The 27,403-nt window shown below is 50.2% G+C and overlaps 3 protein-coding genes across 15 annotated transcripts; 1 reads left to right on the top strand and 2 right to left on the bottom strand.

The window, feature by feature from the left end:
• Nucleotides 1-1,518: 1,518 nt before the first annotated feature.
• ZMYND15 (zinc finger MYND-type containing 15) lies at nucleotides 1,519-8,499 on the bottom strand. 13 transcript variants are annotated; one of them, XM_036452425.2, is made up of 13 exons: nucleotides 7,651-8,499; nucleotides 6,482-6,716; nucleotides 6,238-6,393; nucleotides 5,156-5,316; nucleotides 4,267-4,419; nucleotides 3,878-3,958; nucleotides 3,629-3,745; nucleotides 3,430-3,530; nucleotides 3,245-3,343; nucleotides 2,920-3,073; nucleotides 2,764-2,822; nucleotides 2,338-2,498; nucleotides 1,519-1,815 (listed from the first exon to the last, which is right to left on the bottom strand). In XM_036452425.2, the coding sequence occupies exons 1-13, from the start codon at nucleotides 8,237-8,239 to the stop codon at nucleotides 1,644-1,646; spliced, it is 2,238 nt and encodes a 745-aa protein (XP_036308318.1). In that variant the 5' UTR covers nucleotides 8,240-8,499; the 3' UTR covers nucleotides 1,519-1,643. The 13 variants fall into 13 exon arrangements, with proteins under 13 accessions (XP_036308318.1, XP_036308322.1, XP_036308319.1 ...); XM_036452429.2 differs by having other exon boundaries at nucleotides 2,764-2,864; nucleotides 3,430-3,518; XM_036452426.2 differs by having other exon boundaries at nucleotides 3,430-3,518.
• A 799-nt stretch (nucleotides 8,500-9,298) lies between these two features.
• Nucleotides 9,299-15,859, top strand: CXCL16 (C-X-C motif chemokine ligand 16). Its single transcript, XM_045586612.1, has 5 exons — nucleotides 9,299-9,529; nucleotides 10,341-10,473; nucleotides 10,757-10,839; nucleotides 14,784-15,194; nucleotides 15,589-15,859. Exons 1-5 carry the CDS (start codon nucleotides 9,454-9,456, stop codon nucleotides 15,654-15,656), a joined length of 771 nt encoding a protein of 256 aa, XP_045442568.1. The 5' UTR covers nucleotides 9,299-9,453; the 3' UTR covers nucleotides 15,657-15,859.
• Nucleotides 15,454-18,098, bottom strand: MED11 (mediator complex subunit 11). Its single transcript, XM_036452454.2, has 3 exons — nucleotides 17,879-18,098; nucleotides 17,556-17,686; nucleotides 15,454-16,582 (listed from the first exon to the last, which is right to left on the bottom strand). The coding sequence occupies exons 1-3, from the start codon at nucleotides 17,961-17,963 to the stop codon at nucleotides 16,445-16,447; spliced, it is 354 nt and encodes a 117-aa protein (XP_036308347.1). The 5' UTR covers nucleotides 17,964-18,098; the 3' UTR covers nucleotides 15,454-16,444.
• Between the last annotated feature and the right edge of the window lie 9,305 nt (nucleotides 18,099-27,403).

The following is a 27,403-nucleotide window of genomic DNA, read 5'->3' as shown; positions in this document are numbered from 1 at the left end:
TTGTCTCCTTCCCGCCAGGGCAGTCCCCCGGCACAGCCAACCATCCCTTCTCTGCACGCAATGTGCGCACCTCCGGGACCCCCTTTGCCGCTCCCCGGGGTTCCGCCTTACAACCCAGCTCCCTGGGGTCTGGCCTAGAACTGGGGTTCAGAGCAGTCGGAACTGGGGCCCAACACAGTCGGAGCTTTTGTCTCCTTCCCACTACGGAACGCCAGCCAGGCACTCAGCCTCCCTCCTCTCCGGCTCCGTCCTCTCCACGTGCACTGCGTGTCTCCGTACCTTAGGCTTTTACAGCTCCTCCGCTCCTCCTTCTGGTTTGCTCCTTGCTTCTCGATGTAGAATTCCCAGTCAGTCGACTTTCCTGTAGTTCTGGGTAATGTCCATTTTATATTTTAGTTGTATTTTATTGAAATTGTTGTGTGCGGCTGCGGATAGGTGTTTACCTGTGCAGCCATCTTGGATTCTCAGATTATTTGTGCAATCATTTTGAATTGTGTGCATTATTATATCAAGGAGTGAGATACCTTGCATGAATGCTCTCTTCTGTGTTTAGGCATCCTGTGCCACTCTTGCTGTGAAATTGAAGTGCACGTAGAAAAAAACTTTTACTGTATGAAACTTTACAACACTTATGACCATTCAATTTGGTTTACACACAGTGTAATATTTCTCCAGGTAGCCTTCAAAATTCCCCACAGACAAGGCTTTCGTCCTCACTAGGTGTTGGCCTCAGCCTAACCATCCGGGACTGTTCTATTCAATTGCTGCCAGGATGTTACATCCAGTTACCTTCAATTTCTAGAACACATTCTCTACTAATGTCATTGAAAACAATTTATACTTCATGTAGATGTTTTTGCAATGGCAAAATAAATTTTTCTTACACACACACACAAAAGCAGAGTGAAGTCACTGAAGGGATTTGTGGATGGGGCAATGTGTTCTCGTTTCTGTTTTAGAAGGAATACAATGGCTAAAATGTGGAGTTGAGTTTGAGTTTGTGGTGGGGCGGGACATAAACTGGTGGGTTTGACGCACTAGCCGTCTGACTCAGCAGGGGTTGGCTCTTGATGGGTCATGTGGGATGAGAGAAGGTGGAGTCCAGGATGGCCTCCAGGTTTCCATTTGGACAGTTGAGTGGCTGGGGCCTTCCACTGACTATAAACCAAAGGGTGTGTGTTCCCATGGGAGGTTGTGAGCTCCCACTGACCCTCCAGTGAGAAGCGGCTTTCTGCTTCTTGGTTTTGCCCTGAGGCAGGGGGAATGACTCTCTCTCTCTCTCTCTCTCTCTCTCTCTCTCTCTCTCTCTCACACACACACACACACACACACACACACACACACACACACACACACACGAAGACTGGGATTAACAAGGAGGGCCAGAGTCTCAAGTAAGAGAAGGGCCAGCCACGGAGTGACTGAAAGAAGCTGGAGGAAATTAAGCCATCCGTAAATCCTTTCCTCCCCTCCCCGATGGGTGCCCCAAATATGAGCAATTTGACTCCGTGGGTTTCAAACAAGCAATTTTATTTACCTTTTCCGCGCCCGGCCACGCGGCCTGCCCCTGGGCCTCACGGGTTTTATGTCCCTTTCGGAGGCCTGTGGAGGGGGAGGGAGGCGCGGACCGCTACCTCCCGCCCTCACCTCCGCCGGCGGGGCCCGCGCCCCGGCTTCTTCTCCCCGCGGCGCCTCCGGGCGGGGGCGGCGGGCGCGGCGGGGGTCGGGGCTGGGGGTCCGGGCCCCGGCGCCCCGCGGGCCCCGCTGCCCTGCGAGGGCTTGTAGATCAGGTGGAAGATGAAGGCGTTGCAGTACCTGCGGGGGCCGTGTGGTCCATCAGGGCGGGCCCCCGGCCGGGGGGTGCGGGGTCTGGGGGTTGGGAGGGGGCGCGGAGCGGGGGGGGGGGGGGGGGTGGGGTGATGCTGTGAGTTGGATCCAAAGAGGGGTGTGTGTGTGTGGGGGGGGTGAGGACCCCCCCGGAGGGTTGTGAGGGGTCTGGGCAGGAAAGGCAGGTGGTAGGGCTGGGTTTTGGGATGCGAAGCCGGAGGAAGAAGCTAAAGAAGAGGGGGTGGGCAGAAACTGGTTTGGCTCAGTGGATAGAGCTTCGACCTGCGGACTGGAGGGTCTCCTGTTCGATTCCAGTCAAGGGCATGTACCTTGGTTGCGGGCACATCCCCAGTAGGGGGCGTGTAGGAGGCAGCTGATCCATGTTTCTCTCTCATCAATGTTTCCAACTCTCTATCCCTCTCCCTTCCTCTCTGTAAAAAAAAATCAATAAAATACATTTTTTAAAAATAAAGAAGTGGGGTGGAGAGAGAGAAGAGTCGGGGTCCTCACCAGGGCATGCAGTTGTCGGCCGCTCGGAGACGAAACGGGGAGCGGAAGGGGTTGGGCTGCGGGGGGCTGGTGCCCCCGCCGGCGGCCACGGCCATGGTCTGCTCGTCCATCACACAGCCGTACTCGCTGCTCTCCGTGAAGAAGGCGGGCACTCGGAGGGACTGGGGTGGGTGGGAGCCGGGCCTCAGACTTGCAGGGAGGCTCCTGCCCCCAGGACCTCCCCAGCAGCAAGGGTAGCGCACTGGGTAGCACCCTGAGGACCCAGAAAGGCGGGGATGGAGGAGCGGTGCGGGGCGGACACAGGGAGGGGCCAGAGGCAGCCCCCAGGGCAGCGGAGCGGATGCTGGAGAAGCAGACGTCGTCGTCGGGGAGGGAGCAGGGACTGGGCAGGAGGTGAGGGAAGTCCCCGTTTGCCCCTGTGCCCACCTGTAAGCGGGGCAGCGAGCTCAGCCAAGTGTCTTTGAGGCCAAAGCCGGAGTTAAATCCTGTGGACCGAGGGAGAAGCAGGCAGAAGCTGGAGGCCAGGTCTCCCCCTTCCCTCCCTCCCACGCACCCCCCCCACCCCCCCTGCCAGGCGCTTACCGATCACCAGGTCGGGCTTGGGCCCCTGGAGCAGGTGGTAGGGCCGAGCAGACACTTTGATCTGCAGGTCCCTCCGGCCCCCCTTCTCCTTAGTCCCCGAGCTGAGCCGAGCTGACACCCCGGAACCAGGACGGACAGAGACTTCAGGGCCATCCTGCGGAGCCAGGAGTGGGGTGCAGAAACCCCTGGAAGTTAGGGTGCTGGGGATGCGTCAGGCAAGAAGACCAAGGAGAGGGGAGGAGGGGCCAGAAGGGCGAGGCTGAATAAGGAGGACCGGAGGAGGACCAGACCGGGGGCGAAGAGCAGGGGACCCCTCGGCCCTCACCCTCTGCAGGGTGAAATGCTGCTGGTCACTCTCAGGGGGCAGGCCGTCGCCCACAAACTGTAGTTCCAGGGCCACGTGGGGGAGCAAGACCAAGAGCTCCTAGAGGACGGAGAGGCGGAGCTGGGTCCTACCCTGCGTCCACGTGGCCACCCAAACGCCCAACCTTCAGGCCTGGAGGGACTTACCCAGAACACCATGACAAGGTCAAACTCCTTCCCGGCCTCCACCACGTGGATCTTCAGGGACTGTTTGTTCTGGATGTTGAGCTCGGGGACTGTGTGAGAAGCTGGCCCTTTAAGGGTCTGGCCGCTGTCCCCTTCCCTCCTGCCCCCCACCAGCTCCCTGCTGCCCCTCTGGAATACCGCCCCCCCCCGCTCTCCTTACAGGACTGGGGCACCAGGTGGGTGATGACGTAGTACACAGTCAGCGGGTAGGTGAGGAGCACCGCCATGGGGGAGTCCAAGCTGAGGCCCCGCCATGTGTAGTAATCCCGCCACGAGCCTGGGGAGAGTGGGTTACTGGGGGGACCTGGCCCCAGGTCTGGACCCCAGTGCCTCCAACCTAATCATCTCCCTTATCTCAGCCTCCCAGACTGCTGCTATCCCTTGTTCCTACAGGGTCCCTTCGGCTCACCAAAGAGGCCCCTGGGCGGATCTGCGGGCACAGGAGGCATCAGGACAGGCCCGTCCCCCTGAAGAAGCTGGTAGGGGTCTCCTGAGAGGAGGAAAGGAGGAGGAGGAGCCCGGGGTCAGGGAGGACCCCCTCCCCCCTGGCATGCCTCCCTCTTTCTTCCATAGAAGCTGCATCATCTGAGAGAGGACTGGAGAAATGGGGGAGAGGGTTGCCTAGGGATTGTTTTTGAATGGAAAGGGCAGCGGCGACTTAAGAGGGCTGAGGAAGGGGCTGACATGGCCCTGGGAGTAGGGGCAGGGTTTGGTGTGTATATGAAGGGGTTGTCTGGGACCCGGGCAGCTTTATTCCCTCCCACCCTTTGCCCACGCCTGCGGAGAGGCCCCACGCACCATGGAGAAGAAGACTGGGGGACGGTGTGCTGCCCCGGGGGTGCCTGGGGGTGCCTCGGCCTGGGATCAGCATGCTGATCTGGGTCCAGTAGCCACGAGTGAGGCCTCGCGAGGCCAGGAAGGCCTCCTTGTTGAAGGTTTCGCTGGTCACCTCTGGAGAAGGTTGAGGGCCAGGTGGCTAGGACATCCCCTGCTCCCCCCCCCCAACCCCCCGACTTTAGCTCCCCTCAGCCTCTCCCAAGGACTCTGGGTCTGAGTCTGGTGCTCGTCAGGGAGAGAACGGACATGTCTGAGTGAGGCAGGCATCCCGCGGGCAGAATTCTTATAACAATTCCTGGGAGCATTTGTTAGTGTCCCTGTTTTACAGAGGAGGAAACTAAGGCACCAAGACGTAGCATGGTTTGCTTAAGGTCACCAGGTAGTGGTGGGGCTGGGAAGCAAGTGTTTGAATCGCCGGCTCTAAGTCCCCTAAACCAGTGGTCGGCAAACGGCGGCTCAAGAGCCACATGCAGCTCTCTGGCCCATGGAGTTTTTAGCAAAGGCCAGCTTTGGAGGACCCTAATTAAGTTAACAATAACGTACCTACCTCTATAGGTTAAGTTAAAAAAAATTGGGCTCTCAAAAAGAAATTTCAATTGTCGTACTGTTGATATTTGGCTCTGGTGACTAATGAGTTAGCCGACCGCTGCCCGAAACTATCTCAGGGCCCCGGGCGCTGAGTACTTAGCTTCAAAAACTCTGTCTCCAGCCCCAAGGTCTAGTCCTCTGCTCCAAACACCCAGCATCCAGCCCCCATTCCAGGGATCCAGACTTAGCCTCCAGGACCCTGTTCCCAGACATCCAGGCCCCAGTTCCCCCTGCCCCCCCCCTCCGGGCCCCCCTGTGGTACCTGCAGTGTAAGTGAACGGCAGAGTCGCCAGTTCCCCTGTGCGCTCCATGAAGGCTGCAAGCCTTGGGCACCAAAACCTGTGGCTCACATCATCTGGGCATCGCCGCCAGTCGGCCCGGAGGCAGGCCTCGCCACAGTACAAGACAGCACTGCACTGGGGGCTGGGGTCACAGGGAGGGGTGGGCACCCAGTGTTAGTCTCTGTAAGTCCTTTGCCTGCCATCCGTCTGCCCTGCAGCTGCCCAAACTCAATCTGTTTGTCTGTATTCTCTCTGTCAGTAACAGCTTTTTTTTTTTTTTTTTTAAATCCTCATCTGAGGTCGAGACCGGTTTGGCTCAATGGATAGAGCGTCGGCTTCGGGACTGAAGGGACCCAGGTTCAATTCCGGTCAAGGGCATGTACCTTGGTTGCGGGCATATCCCCAGTAGGGGGTGTGCAAGAGGCAGCTGGTTGATGACTTTCTCTCATCGATGTTTCTAGCTTTCTATTTCTCTCCCTTCCTCTCTGTACAAAACCAATAAAATATATTTTTTTAAAAAATCCTCATCTGAGGATATCTTTCCATTGATTTTTAGAGAGAGTGAAATGGAGGGGGGAGAGAGAGAAACACTGATGTGAGCGAGACACACCACCAGGGCCAGGGATTGAATCTGCAATCGAGGTACATGCCCTTGACCGGGAACCAAACCCGGGACCCTTCAGTCTATCTATCGGCCGACAACTCTATCCACTGAGCCACACTGTCTAGGGCACATGTGTCAAACACAAGGCCCGCGGGCCAAATCCGTCCCGCCAGGCCTTGCAATGTGGCCCGCACCGCGCTGTCATCACTGCACTCCGCTGCGTTTCCATCACAATGACAGTTTATGACTGTTCAGTAAACCATTCGGCCCGCGATTTAGGCTGGATTTTAGATTTTGGCCCCTTCTCTGATTGAGTTCGACACCCCTAGGGCAACAACTCCTTTTCTTCATCTAATTTCCTTGTTCCTCACTGTCTGTAGGGTCCCCCCACTAGCCTCTCTGTTTTGCCTGACTGTTGGGGTCTTCCTTCCTTTCACTCCATCTTTGCAGGCTGCTCACCAGGGCGTCAGCTTCACTTCAAAGCTGTGCTTGTGACAGACATGGCAGGTTCGAGCCCGCAGGGAAGCGAAGGTGAAGCCTGGCTGGGGACCCCACGTCCGCATCGGGGTCTTGGCTAACTTCACGCCCAGCCTGGGGACCAGCATCTCCAGGTCCCTGAATGGGGGTGACAGGGCGTCAGGCTGCACGGCCCGCAGTCCGGGCCCCTCAGGCCTCCCCACCCTCAGACGGCGGATTTCCGTACCGGTGCAGCTGGGCGTCTCCCACGGTAAGCTGCCGGGGCTTCCGGGGGTCTCCGGAGCCCATGGGGCAGGCCATGCTGTGGCAGAGGAGAGCATAGGCCCGGGGAGCCAGGTTCTCTGTCCAGGAGCCCTTGCCCGCACTCCTCTGGGCTCCACCCATTAGCAGGTCAATGCCCAAGATGGTGCCATGTTCATCCGTCACCAGTAAGAGGCAGGCAAGGTGCAGGGGGGCAGCCTCTGGAGAAGGAAAGTCAAAAGTCGGAGGGGGGGGGGAGTAGCAAAGATGGTCAGGATCAGGAATATTCAACTCAAATGCCTACGGGGGCGGGGGGTGGGGTGGGGTAGGCAAGTAAACTAAGTGAGTAAAGTTAAAGGAAAGTAGGTAGAGAGGATATGCCTTATCTTAAAGGGGCAGCAGATACAAGGTACCAGCATTTGCTGCTGTTCTTTACTTTTTCTTAAGAAGGTATAACTCCAGCTGAAACCGGTTCGGCTCAGTGGATAGAGCATCGGTCTGTGGACTGAAAGGTCCCAGGTTCGATTCCCGTCAAGGGCATGTACATTGGTTGCGGGCGCATCCCCGGTAGGGGGTGTGCAAGAGGCAGCCGGTTGATGTTTCTCTTTCATCTACGTTTCTAGCTCTATCTCCCTTCCTCTCTGTAAAAAATCAATAAAATATATTTTAAAAAAGAAGATATAATTCCATACTTCCGGAGTTTTTTGTGTTTTTTTAACATATTTTATTGAGTTGGTTTTTTTTTTAAATTAAATTATTATCTGTGTACATATTTTTATTTTATTGAGTTTTTACAGAGAGAAAGAGGGATAGAAAGCTAGAAACATTGATCAGCTGCCTCCTGCACACCCCTTACTGGGCATGTACTCGCAACCAAGGTACATGTCCCTGACTGGAATCGAACCAGGGACCTTTCAGTCTGTAGACCGACGCTCTATCCACTGAGCCGAACCGGTTTTGGCAGGAGTTTTTTTTTTTTTTTTTTTTTTTTTTTAACAATATTTAAATGTTGGCTCAAATAAAAAAAACAAAACCCACAATGTGGAATTATAAAAACACCTGGCCTGAAGGCCATCCTTTTGTGACTTCTAGCTGGGCTCTAAGAGGGAGTGTGTGTGGGCAGGGGGAAGGGCAGGGCCAGCCCTGGCTTCTTACCACTTCTTCGCCCCTTCCTCCTCTTGGACCCAGCTTCGTCTTCTGCCCGCTCCTCGTGATAGCCATTCTCGCCACCTCCTTCCTTCTGCTCAGCCTCCTCTGGCTGCCCTGGAAGATTTGCTTCCTGGGGGGACTCCCTGCTTGTATGGACTGGCTCCCCATCCTCCTCTGGCTCTACCTTCTCGGTGCCTGCACCCTCTTCCTCTCCATTTTCTTCCTCTTCCTCCTCCTCTTCTTCCTCCTCCCCTTCCTCGCCTTCCTCCAAACTGACAAAGCTGACATAGGGGCTCAGGTCTCGGAGGTGGAGTGGGGGCTGATCTCCCAGCAGCCAGCCCGCCCCCAGGCCTGGTCCAGGGCCTGGCTCTGCCCCTTGCCCCAAGCTGATGCCCACACTACGGTTGGGCAAGACGTGGAGCACCCAAAGGGCAGGGTCCTGGGGCAGCCTTCGGATCTGCGCCTCCAACTGTCGCCAGTGGCCCACGAGGCTGGTCTCCACAGCCCCTCGCTCTGCCACGAACTTTCGGAACCAGCCAAAGAGGAGGGCAGTGAAGTCAAGGAACTCATCTCGATATCCAGACACAAACTCCATGTCTTCAGTCGGGGGCCCAGGGCCTGGGCTCAGACTGAGCCGGAGAAGGGGTTGGTTATACGGTGAGGGGAGAGGACGGTGCTGGGTCACACAATGGGAGGGTGTGTTGTAAGGGTCAGGTAGGGTGAGATCTCTAGGTGAGTGTTAGGATCTGAGAATAAGGCTTCGAGGCTGAAGATGGGAATCCTCGGGATGAGAACGGGAGCTAAGACTAGAAAGTAGACCCTTAGGGTTAAAGATGTAACGGGGGAGTGAGATGGTACTTGGGGCTGAAAATTTGAGGCTCCAACCTTCAAAGGCAGGGTTTGAGTTAGGGCAGAGGCGAGTGAGGGCTTATCCCGTGGGGAAGGGTCTGGCAAGGAGGGGAGAGTTTCGGATCCGCCTGTGGGGTGTGGGAGGAGGCAGCATCCCTTCAGTTTGGATCGGTTTGCGGTGCGCCCCTCCGTAGACACAGCCTCTCCTGGCCGTTCCGATCCTCCGGTACCTGCAGCCGCCACCCCTTTTCGAAGGTAAATACCTCGGGGTGGGGGGCGGGGTGACGTCAGGGCGGCGGAGCCCGTGGCCCCCTCCTCGCGTCCTGGCGCCGTGGGTGGGTTCCGGAAGGCCCGCGGACTTTCCCGTCCCATCACCCCGGGCATGTGACACATCCCGCGGAGCCAGCCCGGGAAGTGAAAGCATCTTGGAGGAGGAGGTGGCTGGCGGATCTCTCGCTCGTGTCCCAGGCCCCCAGGGCCCGGCGGGGAGCGGAGCGGCAGGGGCGGCTGGCATCCCCGTCGACACGCAGCCACCTGCCCGCCGCGCCCCGCAAGCCCAAGCGTCCGGTCTCCTTCTTTCCAGGCATTCCCGGCCCGCCCGTCCACGAAGGCTCCCGCCTGGTGCGTGGGCGCGGGCGAAGGAGCGCTCCGTCTCCGGGAATTTCCCACCCGCGGGAGCCGCCGCACGGGGTGGACGTACCGACCACGCTGTCGTGTCGGTTCGAGACGCCGCCGCCGCGAGCTGAGTGCCAGCGCGGGAGGGAGGGTGCGCGCCGCCGCCGCGCGCCGTCGTCCGCCGCCGCCGTCGAGGCCGGGCTCCCGCGCCCACGGCCCCCGTCTCCCCCGGAACCTCAGGTGCAGCCGGCGAAGGTAGCGAAAGCCTCCGCGAAACCTGCCCAGCGAGCGAGCGTCTCTCCCCGAAGCCTGCCGGGGAGCCAGGCTGGGCCCGGCTGCCCCGAGATGAGATGGAGCTGGGGGCCCGGGTCCCCCGCGCTCCACCTCCTCCTCCTGCTGCTAGCGCTTCTGATCGAGCCAGGTGCGTCGGGCCGGGCTGGGACCTAGACCCCCGAATCCGGGGAAGGGGGTGGCTGTGTGTGAATGCGCATGTGTGCTGTGTGTGTGGGGGAGACACTAGGGCCTCGGCATGGAGTTGGATAAGTTGCGGAGCCAGGCGCGTCCGGAGGTCCCCAGGGCAGCCAGGGCAGGGGGAGGGCCAGCTGCCTGGAGTTGGAGTCAGGCTGCGGGACACTTGGATACAGGTGATATTTTATATATATATATATATATATATATATATATATATATATATATATATATATATATATATATATATATATTTGATTTTTTTACAGAGAGGAGGGAGAGGGATAGTTAGAAATATCGATCAGCTGCCTCCTGCACACCCCCCACTGGGGATGTGCCCGCAACTAAGGTACATGCCCTTGTCCGGAATCCAACCCAGGACTTTTCAGTTCGCAGGCTGATGCTCTATCCACTGAGCCAAACCGGTTAGAGCTTATATATATATAATTTTTTTTTACTCCCCCTCCCCCCCAAAGGGATGAGATTGAATGGGTTGGCTGCCTCCTGCACACACCCCGCTACTGGGGATGGAGGTGCAGCCGGGGTGTGTGCCCTTGACCGGAATGGAACCGGCAGACTCACCAGTGCCCAGGCGGAATAAACCGGCTAGGGCAGGAACAGTCCTCAGGGGTGTGCTGTGTGGGGTGAGCATGGCGGTCAGGCCCGGCCCAGGGGAGAGGCTGCAGGGGGGCAGTGGGTTGGAGGATGTGACGCGCTGGTGGCACCTGGCCCGGGAACCTGAGCTCGACCTCTGTCCCACTCAGGCGCCGGCAATGAGGGCAGCAGAATGGGAAGCTGTTTTTGTCATAAAGTCATGGACTCTCCTCCACCGGTTAAACTCATGGAAAGTATCCGACAAAAACTGAAAGGTCATGCTTCCTGTGGCGGCTATGTCAGGTAACCTCACCCACCCCTAAGGCAGCGCCTGGCACTCCCTCCCTGCCCGCTGCCCCCAGGACCCTCTCTGGTCAAACTTGGACTCCTTCTGGGAGCACCTAACCCTTCTCTGGGTGGTTTCCCTTAAAATTCCCCACGTCTCCCTTCACTTTCCTGTTCCACCTTCGGGAACTCCCAGCTCCCTTAGCTGGGGAGGTAATCTCATGTCTTTGGAATGAGGAAACGGGTGGGAAAGGGGGAGGGGGGGCCCTCGTGAAACTAAAACCAGGTTGTCCCTCCCAAGGTTTCAAATAGATTCCTGGAGGGTCTGCGGGGGCAGCAAAGAGCCCTGGGTGCTTGAACTGACCAGCTGCTTTGATCGGAAAGGTGAGTGCTTCCCCCTCCTCTCCAGGCTCTGCCTCACCGCCTCCACCTTTTGATTTTCTTCGCCTCAGACTTTCCCCCGTGAGTCCTCACCTTCCTCTTCTGATGCTGCCAAAGTACTTTCATTTAAGTCCCTGTTCACCAAACATCATTCTCTACCACTTCCATGGTTTTCTGCTAGTTCACCCTTGTGCTATTCTTTACTTAATATTTTCCTTGAAATCGGGACACTATTATTGTTTTCCATTCTTTTATGTGAACTTAAAGACACACAGTATAGAAAAGTTGAATTGTAAACAGCCATATACCCACGACCTAGATTCTACAATACTTAGTTTTTATGTTTATATATATATTTTTTTTAAATAAATTTTTATTGTTCATATTATTACAAATGTTCCTTCCCCCCCCCCCCACCATTGCTCTCCTCCACCAGGTTCCCACCCCACCCTCTGCCCTTTCCCCACTCCCTATTGTCCTCATCCATAGGTGCACGGTTTATGTTCAGTCTCTTCCCACATCCCCCTCTCCCCTTTTCCCCAAGAATTGTCAGTTCACTCCCCTTCCATACCTCTGATTCTATTACAATATATTCAACAGTTAATATTATTCATCAGATTTTTTTTTAATTTCCTTGGTTTTTAGATTCACTTGTTGATAGTTACGTATTTGTTGTTCATAATTTTTATCTTTATTTACTTTCTCTTCTGAAAGAACCCCCTTCAGCAATTCATATAATTCTGGTTTGGTGTTGATGAACTCGTTTAGCTTTTTTTTGATTAGTGAAGCTCTTTATCTGACCTTCGATTCTGAGTGATAGCTTTGCTGGATAGATTATCTTTGGCTGTAGGTTCTTACTATTCATCACCTTGAATATTTCTTGCCATTCCCGTCTGGCCTGCATGGTTTCTGTTGAGAAATCAGCTGACAATCGTATAGGTGCTCCTTTATAGGTAACTACCTGCTTTGCTCTTGCTGCTTTTAATATTCTCTGTCTTTTGCTCTTGGAATTTTAATTATGATGTGTCTTGGTGTGGTCCTCTTTGGATTCCTTTTGTTTGGAGTTCTGTGCGCTTCCTGGACTTGTAAGTCTAATTCTTTCACCAATTGGGGGAAGTTTTCTGTCACTATTTCTTTCAGTATGTTTTCGATATCTTGCTCTCTCTCATCTTCTGGGACCCCCATAATTCTGATGTTGGTTCATCAGACAATGTATTCTTTATTTCTTGTTGATCCCTTATTATTTCTAGTTGATCCCTTTTCATATCCTCATAGGTCTTGTTTATTTATTTATTTATTTTATTATTATTTTTTTAAATATATTTTATTGATTTTGTACAGAGAGGAAGGGAGAGAGATAGAGAGTTAGAAACATCGATGAGAGAGAGTCATCGATCAGTTGCCTCTTGCACACCCCCTACTGGGGATATGCCCGCAACCAAGGCACATGCCCCTGACCGGAATCGAACCCGGGTCCCTTCAGTCCCCAAGCCGATGCTCTATCCATTGAGCTAAACCAGTCCCGGCTGGTCTTGTTTATTTTATCGGCCTTTTCTAGGAGATTCTTGAACAACCTTATAAGTGTGGTTTTGAACTCTATATCCAGTCGCTTTTTGTCCTCCATTTCTTTCGTTTGTGATCTATTTGGTTTAGGCATTTTCGCAGGCAGCTTTCCTGATGGGGCGGGGTTTCAGGGTGGAGCCTACAGCCTTGGCTTCCGTCAGTCCCGCCCTATGCGACTCCTGAGACTCAGGGTCCTTCAGTACTTGTTGCGAGAGCCTCTGAGAGAAAGGTGCCCTCGATTTTCGCCTGCTGCCAAACTATCTATGCTCTCCCCCAATGAGTCCGGTATTGGGGTTCAGTTCAGTTGGTAGTGGGATTGGAGGTGGCGTTCAGAGCAGTCTGGAGCCCCTGTCTCCTTCCCGTCAGGGCAATCCTGCTGCACAGCTGGCCCGCCCTTCTCTGCGTGCAGTGTGCGCGCCTCCGGGACCTCCTTTCACCGCTTCCCCGGAGTCCCGCCTTACAGCCCGGCTCCCTATAGATGAGCCTGGGTCCCTGGGGTCTGGCCTAGAATTGGGGTTCAGAGCAGTTGGAGCTGGGCCCAGCACAGTCGGAGCTTTTCTCTCCTTCCCGCTTGGGACCGCCAGCCAGGCACTCGGCCTCCCTCCTCTCCGGCTCTGTTCTCTCCGCGCGCGCCGCGTCTCTGTGCCTTGGGTTTTTACAGCTCCTCCGCGCTTCCTTCTGGTTTTCTCCTTGCTTCTTGTTGTAGAATTTCCAGTCAGTCGACTTTCCTGTAGTTCTGGGTAATGTCCATTTTATATTTTAGTTGTATTTTGTTGAAATTGTTGTGTGCGGCTGCGGCTAGTTGCCTATCTGAGCAGCCATCTTGGATTCTCTCCCATTTTATATTTTAGTTGTATTTTATTGAAATTGTTGTGTGGGGCTGCGGCTAGGTGTTTACCTGGGCAGCCATCTTAGATTCCTTTATGTTTATATTTTACGTATTTTATATATGTACATGATAAAGCAAATACATTTTATATTTTGCAATATTGACTTTACAGCATTTTAATTATATTTGCTTTATTACACATTCATCTGTCTATTCATTCTCTATCATGAATCCACCTTATTTAAAAATATGTATATATTTTATTGATTTTTTTACAGAAAGAAAGGGAGAGGGATAGAGAGCTAGAAACATCAATGAGAGAGAAACATCATCAGCTGCCTCCTGCACACCCCCGACTGGGGATGTGCCCGAAACCAAGGTACATGCCCTTGATCAGAATTGAACCCAGGACCCTCCAGTCCGCAGGCCGACACTCTACCCACTGAGCCAAACCAGTCAGGGCCCACCTTTTTTTTTTTTTTTTTTTTTTAATGTATTTCCAGGTAAGTTGTAGGCAGGACTATACTTCACTTCCAAACATTTCGGCATGCATATACAATTCAGTGTTTTATTGTTCCTTTTTTCTTTTGAGGTGGAATTTGCACACAATGAAATGAGTCTTCTTTCTTTTTGAGATGAATAAATCTAAAGTGTACACAAAGCATTTAAAAAATGGTTTATTGATTTTAGACTGAGGGAGATAGAAACACCCTCCATTGGCTGCCTCCTGAACACCCACTAGTGGGGACTGAGCCCACAAGCTGGGCATGTGCCCTGATCAGGAATAGAATCAACAACCTCCTGGTTCATGGGATGAAGCTCAACCAACTGAGCAACACTGGCCGGGCCACAAGCTACTTTTGAAAACTTAAGTAGCAACTTGCCCTAGGCAATACCATCTGTGAAATCATAAATTTACTGGTTGTATTTTCTCCTAAAAGAAATACACAACCATTAAAATACAAAGTGTTTCTCACATCCCGCCTAAAGTCTTGGTAACATACATGGTGAACTTCCTGCCCTCTGAGCTCTGTTGGCCTACGTTATTTCATGTAACACTCCCAGCTACTATGGCCCTTGGTACTAAATTATCCCCTCTACAATTGAAACAAATGAGTCCCTGAAAGGTTAAGAGACAAGGGCAAGGTCACACAGCTACTTCCTAGCAGATTGCAACCCAAGTCTCTCTCTTTCCTTTAGAAAATATTTTTTATTGATTTTTAGAGAGAGGAAGGGAGATACAGAAATATCAATGGGCTGCCTCCAGGGATTGAGCCCATAACGTGGGCATGTGCTCTGACTGGGAATCGAACCAGCAACCTCCTGGTGCATGTGTCGACATCCAACCACTAAGCAACACTGACTGGGCCCAACCCAGGTCAGAACACACCTCTGTCCCAGTGGTTTCATGTTGCAGTTGGTTTACTTCCTTCTCCCCCACCTTTCTCTCCTGGTCTTCAGCTGTTCCCGATATTCTCCTTAACCCACTACCCTTGCCTCTGCTTCTTCACCCAGTCTCCTCATAACCATGATTCCTCACTTCTTGCCTTTCCAGAATGTGGACATGCTTACTCTGAGAGAGTGGTCCAGCAGGAGCATTCACCTCCCCACAGCACCCCAATTCCCGAGTCCACTGAAGGGGCACCTGCCGTCACAGACATCCCTGCTCAGACGTACCTGCCTCTCACCCTGCAGTCCACCCAGCAGCCTACCTTTCCTGTACCAACACTGTCCTTGGATACAAAGCTCATCCACTCCCCCGAAACCACTGCTTCCTCTGTGGGCCACAATCTAGAGACTGGGCCTGCAGCTGGGGCGAACCAGAAGCAGCTGGAAGGAAATGTGGATCCTACACCTGGGATATATGTCACAGTGCCAGTGCTTTTGGCCAGCTTCTTCCTCACTGCAGTCCTTCTCTATGGGCGGTGTAAGAGGAGAAGTAATCAGTCACCGCAGTACTCTCCAGGTGAAGTGGAAGCTTTCCATGGGGGACCAGTTCCCTGATCCCAGTAGCTTCCAGATAGCTGGAAATCCACCCCAGGCAAACAAACATGAAGGCTATCTGCACCATGGACCATAGGTCTCGTGAGAAGAGTCAACCAGAATACGGAATGGGGAGGGAGGGAAGCCACCATGGGCCTTGGGACCAGTGCTTGAAGAAACATCAAGATGGCAGCTGGAGCAGACCAGTGGGAGATGAAGGGGTAGAAAGTGGGAGCCATTCATTTAATTCACAAGTCTTTATTGAGTACCTTTATTGAGATTGTCTGATTAAATGTTTTGGAGTCTGATTCTCTACTTCTAGCTATCACTTCCAACTTCCCTTGATCTCAGAGCTCATCTCCCAATGTCTTTTCCAGATTTGCAGCTTCAATATATTCCTGTGGCCCCATATTCCAACACTTGGGCTAAGAATGGGAGCTTGTGAGGGTAGAAAATGTGATTCATTCACTATCAGAAACATCTGATAAACGGGAACATTCTCTCTGGCACATAGTAGGCACTCTGCACATATCTGTTACTGTTTAACCAGCCACTGCCCTGTTGGAATTTTCTTTTGCTTTTCTTTTTGTCTTTACATTGTGTAAAATTCTGAATGTGTATTATTTTTACTAAAAGTTATTTTTCTAATTATTGACTCTTCTTTCTGTATACATTGGCCTCATGCCCTTGCCCCTTTACCAGGATTCCTGGCTTCAGCTTCTCTGCTGATGGTGCCCCATTCCCCAAAGTCTCTCTATACCACACCAACTTCAGCCCTCACTTGCTTCCTCCCCTGACCCCACACTTAAGGCCTGGGTTTTCCCACCCTCCCTCAGCAGCCACCAGCTGCCATCCGGCCGGATTTACTTCCTCAATTCCTTGTGACACTCATATATGCCCCAGCGATAGTCTTTATTGTTGTCTTTTATTATTAAAACCCTTAGTTCCTGTTTTATCTCTTCCAATGAAGAATGTATCTTCATTGGCTCAAGTCTGCGGAAGCAGACAAGGACACGAAGTATCGGAGGAAGTGGGCTGGGTGACTGACTCTCGCCTCCTGTCTGAGCCTGTCAGCACTTTGGTGAAGTCAGAGCTGGGGCACCTGCTGGAGGAGCCAGCACAGAGTGGTGGGCAGGCGAGCACGGCAGCCTGTGCTCCTCATCCTACAGGTCTCCAAGTTCTGTCCCGGGTGGAGGTGGTGATCTCCCTCCCCGATGTCTCTGCCTACTTGGCTTAGCTTTCCAGCATCTGCTCGCAGGTTCGGGCCACTTCACTGAGCTTGAGGCGAGCATAGTCCACTCGCTTCAGTGCCATCTGGCAGTCCTTCCTTGAAGAGTAGCTGGAGCCCTCATGGGGCTGCCCTGTGGCCACCTAGAGGACATTTCAACTGGTCAACGAAGCACCCCCTCCCTTATCCATCTCCCAACAAGCCATCAGGTCTCTTGTCTCATTTCTTCCCAGTCTGAATCCACACCACATGGTAGCTGGATGACTTAGGGCAAACCACTGAACTTCTGATCACCTCATCTGGGAAATGGGGTGACAACAACTAATCCCTAGAGTTGTGCGATTAAATAAGATCATGCAGACTGTCTGGTACGTTGTAAAAGTTTGTTAAGTAGTGGTTGCTATTGTAATGACTTCAGAATCCCCATCTCTTTTCTCAGGAGTAGCTTTTCAGGCTCCTGAGGTCAGTTTCTTTCTTTCTTTTTTTTTTTTTAATGTGTTTTACCTGCCAACATCTACCTATCTATCTATAGATATATATATAATTGATTTTTACAGAGAGGAAGAGAGAGAGAGAGATAGAGAGCTATCTATCTATCTAATTGATTTTTTACAGAGAGGAAGAGAGAGGGATAGAGAGCTAGAAACATCGATGAGAGAGAAGCATCGACCAGCTGCCTCTTGCACACCCCCTTCTGGGGATGTGCCTGCAACCAAGGTACATGCCCTTGATCGAAATCGAACCCGGGACCTTTCAGTCAGCAGGCCAAGGCTCTATCCACTGAGCCAAACCGGTTTCGGTCTGAGGTCAGTTTCTAGGAACAAAGTCCTATGGCTCTGGGGTTGTTTACCAGCCCTCCCCTTCCTTATCTAGTGGTTCACGTGATGAAACCCGTGAAAAGGCAGGGCCGCCTTTCCTTTTATAGGAAGAAACCAGTCATGGAACGGAGGAGTCCTGCCAGGGTCATTCATCCGGCTTGGCGCCGGCTTGCGCGGCCTGGTCCTGCCTGACTCCCGAGGTCAAGGCTCCGCCTGGGCCTTCAGAAGGCTAAGGCTAAGGCTAAGGCTAAGGCAGAGAGCCGGGATGGGCACACTGCACCTCCCACCACCCGCACACCTGGGTTAGGTAGCGGATCTGAGCCGACAGCTCCGCTTCTACGTGTTGCACCGACGTCGTGAAAGCCGCCGCTTGTCGGTCTAGCAGCCGTTCGTTGGTTTTCTCCTTGGAAAGTTCCAGGATTACGGTACCTGCAGGGACAGAGAGAGGGCAGGGCTACTCGGAGTCCCGAAGTCCAGCCCGCCCAAGGGCCACCCCCCAGCCCCGCCCTCCCTCGCGGCGCTAGAACCCGCTTCCTCCCTTGCCCCGCTCCCAATCTCAGGTTGGCGCGCGTGCTCGGGGCTCGGGCTCGCTCTCTGCCTTCCGGTCCTCGTTTCCCGAACCTGCATTCTGAAGGATGGCGCCGATTTCCCGTTCGATGTCTTCCAAGGCGCGGAGTCGCTCGTTCGCCAGGCTGTAGGTAGCCATTGCCAAACACACGGGGAACCCACAGGATTTTCCCCCTTTTGCGAAGCGCCGACGTTTGACCCGGAAGGAAGGGAGTGTCGGTTTGCGCCGGCGCGGAGAGCGGATCTCTAGCCGACACTACAATTCCCAGGGTGCTCAGCGAAGCCTCGCCTTTCGCGGCTCACCTGGCGAACTACAACTCCCAGGGAGCTCTGCGCCGCCGCCTCAGGGCTACCAGCGCCAGAGACCGGAGGACCTGAACGTTCTGTAACCGGGGGGCGGTTCTGACCCGTCCAACCTTCACGACATTTTCCTGTGGTCTATAGTTAGTTTCTTCTGTAAGAATTAATTGGGCGTCTGCTGGCGCTAGGTGATGATGGTGGGAGTTCTGGGGCGTTCTTCCCGATTACGCAGCCGTGGGACCCTCTCTGTGTGCCCACCCGGCGCCGCCGTCTGTGGGGGCCCGGGGAGAGCTGGATGTGGTGAGTGTTGCATTCTTCGCCCGAGCGCTTCCTCCTGCACGGGAGCCCAGCTGGAGCACCGACTCTCAGTCTATTCTCAGAAGCCGGCCTGTTTCAGCCTTTTCACCCTTCCCTTTCTGGTTTTCCCATTGTGTGGCGGTCTCTGGTGTACAAAGATGGGTGAGATGGGCTCTCCCGCGATAGCGGCACAGGCGTTTTGTTAGAGATTTATGCCCTCAGGTGTGTCACCAGGAGCACAGAGAGAGGACTCTGGGAGGAGGTGCCGCTTGGACGGAATCTAAAGCGTTAACCAGGTATCTCTACCTGGTTGGAGAGGAAAAAGGAACTGGCACAGGCAAGCGCATGGTCCTTGAAGGGGTCCAGCACATCGGAAGGGACGGCGAGGGATTCGGTTCGAGCGAATGGAATGTGGTGGTGGTGAGGTGTGGCTGGTGAGACTGGAGTGAGCGGACAGATCTGGAAAAGGTTTGTGAGCTAAGTGACTTGGACTTTGTTCTGAAGGCATCTGGGACCTTTGAAGGGTTCTAATTGGTGAGTTGTGGCAGATTTACCCGTTTGGATGGTTCACTGTTGACAGATTATGGAAGACTGAGAATGAAACCAGTTTGCATAGGGTTAGCGAGTGAATGGAGACTTCCAGTTGGAACTTGAGGGGATCTGGCCCTAGCTGGTTTGGCTCAGTGGATAGAGTGTTGTGGCCCGCAGTAGGAAAGGTCCTGGGTTAGGTTCAGATCAAGGGCACGTACCTCCGTTGCAGGCTAGATCCCTGGCCCTGGTCGGCAACCAATCGACGTGTCTCTTTCACAAGGATGTTTCTCTCTATCTGTTTCTCCCCCGCCCTTCCACTCTCTCTAAAAAGCAATGGAAAAATATCAAAATTAACAACAGGGGGCTTTCCCTCTTCTCTCTCCCTTCCACTCTGTCTAGAAGTCAATGGAAAAAAATATCCTCGAGTGAGGATTAAGAAGAATAATAGTAAAATAGCCGAAACCGGTTTGGCTCAGTGGATAGAGCGTCGGGCTGCTGACTGAAAGGTCCCAGGTTCGATTCTGGTCAGGGGCATGTACCTTGGTTGCAGGCACATCCCCAGTAGGGTGTGTGCAAGAGGCAGCTGATCAATGATTCTCTCTCATCGATGTTTCTAACTCTCTATCCCTCTCTCTTCCTCTCTGTAAAAAATCAATAAAATATATTTAAAAAGAAAAAGAAAAAGAAAGTTTAAAAAAATAGTAAAATAACAATATGGGATTTCATAAAGGGGTCAAAAAGAAAGAGGAGGTAATAGCAAAGTTTTAGATAGAAACTGAAAAAAAGAAGGATAAGTGGCAACTGATGTTATTAAAAACTTTTTAAAAACATGTTTGTTTTTTATTGATTTCAGAGAAAGGGAGGAGAGATAGAAACATCAATGATGAGAATCACTGATTGGCTGCCTCTTGCACGCCCTCTACTGGGGATGGAGCCCAAAAGCCAAACTTGTGTCCTGATCAGGAATCAAAATTGGTTCAGGGATCCATCCTTAACCACTGAGCCACACCGGTTGGGCAGTGGCAACTGATTTAGCAGTGAAGTGGTAACTAAACCAGCAGTGAAGAAAGTTTAAAAGCAACTTGATATATCCTTGAATTACTAGCATCATATACAACTGGGGTGTAGGTGGTACTAACATTAGGAGGATTCTTTGAAGTATTTAGATCTCTCCCATCTCCTCCTTTACTCCATATATCTGGGCAACTACTCACCTCCAACCCATAATATTACTGGAGACTTTTTTGTTGGAGATGGAAAACAGAGGGTCTTCAGCATGAAGGATATTTGGGAACAGTTGCATTGAAAATAGAGAAGTGAAAGTTTACTTACTGAGAGGTGGTTTCTTGAACTCTGCCATCCAGATCAGAGACTGGAAGGCTCTTCTCTGGATAATCTAACCAGTGAGAGAAAACACCTTATAGTACTAACACCGGGGGTCCCCTAACAAAGCAGTTAGCCAGATCACCCCATGATGAAACCCACGGTTGGCAGGTCCCAACTTTGTCCAGAGAAATGTAAAGTAAAACTTAAGGAAAAAGAAAACTATTGATACTTTTACATAAGAGATATTATAATAAAGGATGGCATCTAAGAAAACACACTTGAAAAGTAAAACCCCTGAGGGAAGGGATGGAAAATTCTAATAAAAGGGTTTAAAGAGAAATTGAGAAACTTCCAGAAAGTAAAACAAAAGAAGGCATACAGGGGGGGAAAAAGGAGGAAGTGGATTAGAGAATCAGACCAGGGGATTTAGAGATCAGAGAAAAATAAGAGTAAGAAAGGAAGGGCTGCCCAGCCTGTGTTGCTCAATGGTTGAGTGTCGACCCATGAACCAAGAGGTTGTTGGTTTGATTCCTGGTCTGGGCACATGCCCAGGTTGCTGGCTAGATCCCTGGTAGTGTGCGTGCAGTAGGCAGCCAATCAGTGATGTTTCTCTTTTGTCAATGTTTCTATCGCTCTTTTCCTCCCCCTTTCTCTAAAAATCAATAAAAACACATTTTAAAAAAATAAAGGAAGATCTTGTGCTTCCAGATGAAAAGGGCCCATCCACTGCCCAGCATCAAGGCACATCATGAAATATCAGATGCAAAACAGACCACATATGAAGGGTCAGCGGTTAGAATGGCACTGAGCCTCTTAATAGTAACACTCCAGACTAGAAGACAGTGGGTCATGCCTTCAGCATTTGGGGGGAAAGTGATTTCCAATCTGGAATTCTATACTCCAGCTCTGCTAGGGTGAAGGCTAAAAATGCAATGACTCAACAAAATAGAACTTATTTTTTTCTTATTAAAAAAAAAAAAAAAAAAGCGGGTAGTTCAGTGTGCTCCACAAATCATACAGAGACCAAGGCCTGCAATATATTGTCATCCTTCAGGGCGGTGGTTTTCAACCTTTCTAATGCCGCAACCTTTTAATACAGTTCCTCATGTTGTGGTGACCCCCAACCATAAAATTATTTTCGTTACTACTTCATAACTTTAGTTTTGCTACTGTTAAATGAATCGTAATGTAAATGTCTGTGTTTTCTGATGGTCTTAGGCTCTACAGCAGCAGTTCTCAACCTGTGTGTTGCTAAGATATCTAAAATGAACCTAAGACCATCGGAAAACACAGATATTTACATTATGATTCATTAACAATAGCAAAATAACAGTTATGAAGTAGCAACAAAAATAATTTTATGGTTGGGAGTTTCCACATGAGTAACTGCATTAAAAGGTCACTGCATTAGAAAGGTGGTGAACCAGTGCTTATACTGAAAAGTGTGGTCTGTAGGCCAGCAGCATTAGCATTACCTAGAAGCTTGTTAGAAATACAATATCTCGCCGAAACCAGTTTGGCTCAATGGATAGAGTGTCGGCCTGCAGACTGAGGGGTCCCGGGTTCGATTCCAGTCAAGGGCATGTACCTTGGTTGCAGGCATATCCCTGGTAGGGGGTGTGCTGGAGGCAGCTGGTCGATGTTTCTCTCTCATCGATGTTTCTAGCTCTCTATCCCTCTCCCTTCCTCTCTGTAATAAATCAATAAAATATATTTAAGAAAAAAAGAAAAAGAAAAAAGAAATACAATATTTCAGGCCCCACCACAGGCCTCAGCATCTGTGCTTGAACATCCCCAGATGATGGGTATGTGTAGTAAAATTTAGGGCATTGGTGTCCATAATGTCAAAACTAGGTGGCTGCCATCCTGGGAAGAAGCTGGCAGGGACGGGGAAATAAAAATGTAGGGTTATACCAATCTCAGGTCTGGCCAGGAAGTGGCTCATACAATTTCTATTCACATTCCATTGAAAAAAACGTAGGCATATGGTCTCTATCAATGATTAGGGAAATCCAGTCTTTACCTAGTTGGCCAGCTATTCTAGCACCGGGTAAGAATAGATTTTATGTGATATCTAGGTTCTCACAACAGTTAAATTATCAATAATGAAGACAGAATAAAGACATTTTGATATAAGGTTTCAAATTTTTCTCCCACGTACCCTTTTTCAGGAGGTTATTAGAGTTAGACCCAGATTGGAAGGCTCCTAGAGAAATTTTTCAAGGAGATAAGAGGTGAACATCTGTTTTGATTTGACTGAATTAAGAGAATACATAAACTTTTGGATGAATATAAGGCAGAATTAGTGATAAATTCAGAGAATAATCAAATTTTTAAATGAGATTCAGGGAAAATAAAGTTATGGAAGAGGAGAAAGGCATTACATAGATATCACATGACAGCTATGAATAACATTACATAAGCTAATAATGAATATTGATCTAACTCTAACTGATATAATTCTCTTGGGAGTATAGCATGCAGGGGCAGGATGGAAAGTGATCCATGGTGGGGCAGAGGGAAGAAGGAGCTCAGCTTTCACTTTACATGGAGGGAAGCCAGTAGATGGTGCTTAAAAACAAAATTTGATGAACATGTTGTTTAGAGATACGGAGGGAAATACTAAAAGAAAAATCTCAGAGGCGATTCTGAGAAGGAAATTGGTGTGGGGAAGGGTCTACTCTTTATTGAAATAGACTTTGTAGTCCTATCTGGAGCCTCAAACTATGTGCATATATAACTTTGAAAATAAAAACAATAAAAATGAAAAGAAAGGAAATAGAGATACATTTTACTGTGAAAGAGAATTAAGCGTGGAGGAGTGTTTTTTCTTTGGTTTCCTTTCTTTCACCCACCTTTCCTCCTCCCACCCTCTCCCTTTCTCCCTTCCTTTCTTTAGCAGAAGAGACTTGCATGGATTTATTTACCTTGGAGGGAGAACTAGTAGGGAGAGGCAGGGGTTGAAGAGAGGGCAGTCTGAGCACAGGTGGAGGGATTAGCTCTGAACTGGAGAAGGCATCTTAACCTTGGTTGTCTAGGAGAATTGGTTTAGATGTCAGTGTTTGTTGGGAGGAAGTAGGAAGTTGAAATCGTTCATCCCTCATAGTTTAATGTTTGTGAAAAATAGAAGGGGAAGTCACTATGAACATGTGGAGGGTTTGGAAAATTAGTAAGATGGGAGCAGGAGAGGGAGGTGACCAAGGACATGGAGTGAGACAAAGGGTTGTCAGATATTGAGGGCCCAGCTGGGGCCGGAGACCAGAAGTTTGTCCTGGCCCCAAATTTGTACCCAGCACAGTGTTGGTGCACCTAGGACATGTTAAAAAAATTTTTTTTTTGCTTAATGAATGAATAAATTTGGCTGTGCGAGTTTTCTCTGGCAGTGCTCAGCAGCCCAGTGCTGGAGTGGAGAAGGGCAGGGTGATGGTCAGCAGAGCCAAGGGTGGGGTTTGAGAGCGTGTATTGTGAAAGGAGCAAGAGTTGAAGGTGCTGATGAGATAGTGGAGGATATGATGATCTTGAAGTTAGTGTGGAAAGAAAAGGAAGTGTCAAATTGTGAGGAAACAGGGCGAAGAGCTTGTGACAAAAAAAAAAAAAAAAAAAAAAGGAAGCCATAAAAAATGATTATAATATGCTACATTAAAATGAAAAACTTATGAGTCATTAAAAATACCAGAAGTAAAATACTTTGAAACTAGAAGTGATGGTCACATGACATTGTGAATATACTAAATGCCACTGAATAATTCATTTTAAAATGATTAACTTTATGTTATATGAATTTGATTTCAGTAAAAAGAAAAACAAAACAAAACTAGAAGCATTAAAAAGATAGTAGTCCTAACTGGTTTGGCTCAGTGGATAGAGTATCGGTCTTCGGACTGAAAGGTCCCAGGTTCGGTTCTGGTCAAGGGCATATACCTTGGTTGTGGGCACATCCCCAGAAGGAGGTGTGTAGAAGGCAGCTGATTGTTGTTTCTCTCTCATTGATGTTTCTAACTCTCCCTCTCCCTTCCTCTCTGTAAAAAATCAATAAAATATACTTTAAAAAAAAGATAAAGTGTGAAAAATATTTGCAAAATTTATGACAAAGACCTAATTTCTTTACTACATGAAGAACTTTAGGGCCTGGCCAGTGTGGCTCATTGTTTCAACATCAGTCTATGTACCAGAAGGTCATGGTTCAATTCCAGTCAGGGCGCATGCCTGGGTTGGGTTGCAGGCTCAGTTCTGTGTGGGTGTGCAGGAGGCAGCTGATCAATGATTCTCAATGTTTCTCTCTCTCCCTTCCTCTTTGAAATCAATAAAAATATTTTTTTTTTAAAAAGAGCTCTTATTATAAAAGATAGCATTGTGGCTCACGAGAAAGAAAATATCTACTAAGATGGGCTCCTGGTGGCTAATTGGGCTCAAATTCAAACAAAAACAATCCTGCACTGTGTTTCTGCCATCTGAGCCAGCCCTTACAAAGGAGTTCCTGGAATCCTGTTTCAACCAATAGAACTGAGGCTTTTCCCATCCAACTGGAGCTATACAGCTAATACACCCCCAATCAGCTTCACCAACCAATTAGAGCAGCTCCATTCTGACCAATAAAGACTTTTTTGGACCAATCAAATTGTGAGAATTTGGAGTCCTCATTTGCATGATAGACCAATGGGGGCCATGGCCAGGACTTCTATCTATGTAAGTTAGGTCCCCTCGGGCTGCACTGGGAATACACTTTCCTTTCCACTGAAGACTGTTCCCATGAAGACCAGCACAAAGAGATCAGCGAGGCCCCAGGCCCACTTCACAGTCAGGCAGTTTTCACTGCCCAGCTGTATCACAATTGAGCTGTTTTGCGCTGAATAAGATTTCCTTTTTCACCGCACTCCAGACGGGGGGTTCCTGTTGGCACTGAATTAGTGCCAAAGACCATGGGTTGACAGGAACCCAGTAACCAGTAAATCCGGTTCATCCTCACTCCTAAACAAAAAAATGCAAATTGAAACTAGGGAGATGTCACATGTTTGATCGGCAGTGATAAAAAAGGTGCTCACTGTCTAACTCACTAACTCCGCTTTATGAATTTGCTCTACAGATATACTGTACATGGGCAAAGGACATATCTTCAAGGACAATTACTGTAATATTGTTTGAATTAGCAAAAGTGGACCTCCTTCAGGTCTATTGATAGAAAACTGGTAAAAATAAATGACATCTAGGCACTGGGAAGCTATGCAGCTCTTTAAAAGAATGAAGTAAATCTCTATATATTAAGGGAATGCTCTCCTAGCTGCATTTCTAAAGGAAAAAAGCAAGGTGTAGAAGAGTGTTCATAGTATGCCACTATCTGTATTTAAAATAAGGGGGAGCCCTAACTGGCTTGGCTCAGTGGATAGAGCGTCGGCCTGGGGACTGAAGGGTCCCAGGTTCGATTCCGGTCAAGGGCATGTATATTGGTTGTGGGCACATCCCCAGTAGGGGGTGTGCAGGAGGCAGCTGGTAGATGTTTCTCTCTCATTGATATTTCTCTCTGTAAAATATCAATAAAATATTTTAAAAAAATAAAAGAGAAATATATAGTCTTTTTTTTTTTTTTTGTCATGAGTGAGTTTGAGTAACAACTTTGGAAGAGAAATCAAAGAATTAGGATAGTGGTTACCTCTGGGAATGAGAAATGGAAGGCTGGAGTCAGAGGCAGGAGTGTGCCTTCTTTTCACTGTTTACTGTTTGAAAAAATTTTTTAATCTTCTTAAAAACATGCAAAGCTAAAAGAAAAAAGGCATTGTTTCTCAAAATGTGTGCTAATTCAAACTCCCATTTCATGGATTCTTCCTGGGACTACTGAATTGGAATCTGGGAAGGGAGAGCCTAGGACTGTTTTCCCTTCGCATTCCAGAGGATTCTGGTTCACCTGAAGTTTGAGCCATGGGCCAAGAGCTCAGAGGTCAAAGAGCAGCAGGCTCATGGGAGTCAGGGATGTGACAAAAACCAAGGTGTGCAGGGTGTGCTACTGTGGAGAGGTAAGCAAGGTCATTGGCATCTGGGCAGCGCTGGAAGCCTGTGGGTAAATAATGACTTAATTAGATGTTAGGAGCTGTCAGAGGCTTGTATGGGCTGTCCTATCTGCCTTACCAGCCGCAGCTGGAGCTACTTTGCTCGTGGCTCCTTGTCATCGTCCCTCTGGCCTTCCAGTCCCTGAATAAGCTGTTCCCCTCTGCCTCATGGTGTTGCCACTGCCCGGAATGTGGGCCTCCCCCTGAGGTTTCAGTTCTCTGCTCAAAGGTCACTTCCTCCAGGAAACTCTCCCCCAAACCCAGTCTAGGTCAGAGCTCCCGTATAGCTGCTGTACTTCTCCTTTGGAGCACAGATACTGTAATTAAATAATTAGGGAATGCTTTAATATTTGGTCAGGTCCATGGTGGGCAAACTGCGGCTCTCGAGCCACATGCAGCTCTTTGGCCCCTTGAGTGTGGCTCTTCCACAAAACACCATGGCCTGGGTGAGCCTATTTTGAAGAAGTGGCATTAGAAGAAGTTTAAGTTTCAAAAATGTGGCTCTCCAAAGAAATTTCAATCCTCGTACTGTTGATATTTGGCTCTGTTGACTAATGAGTTTGCTGACCCTTGGGTTAGGTCACTGCTATGCCCGGCACATAATTGGGATTTAAAACCAAGAATGTTCACGGGATGAACGAGCCTTCACGAGGAAAAGGAGAGGGAGCCTGTGCTGTGGAGTGGCAGCGGGTGGTGGAGGTGAGGAATGTCAGTGGAGTGTTAACTCTCTCTACCTTGGCCTCGGGTTTTGGCCAAGCCCCAGGGAGTCTCTGATGAGCATCAGAGTTGGATGCTGCTGCTCAAACTTGCCCACGGCAGCACGACTCTCTGGCCGCCCAAAGCCTTGGCTTCCACATCCGAATGTAGTACCAGCCCCCACGGGGAGTGTGACTTCCGCCTGGCGAGGCTGCCCTGAGCCCCAGGGAGGGACAGCCTGAGTGACCTGAGGAGCAGTGGCAACGGATACACTAGGTCAGCAGGGGGGAACCGTGCGGGCACGTGTGTGTGGGCCGCAACCAGGAAGAGCCTAAACTTTGTGGCTTTTTCCAAACTGTGCCCTTGCGTTTGGACTGCCCAAATTAAG

Source organism: Pipistrellus kuhlii, unplaced genomic scaffold (genome assembly GCF_014108245.1).
Source record: "Pipistrellus kuhlii isolate mPipKuh1 unplaced genomic scaffold, mPipKuh1.p scaffold_m20_p_23, whole genome shotgun sequence".
Taxonomy (NCBI): Eukaryota; Metazoa; Chordata; class Mammalia; order Chiroptera; family Vespertilionidae; genus Pipistrellus; species Pipistrellus kuhlii.
Note: the sequence above shows the minus strand (reverse complement) of the source record. Positions and strands in the feature narration are given on the sequence as shown.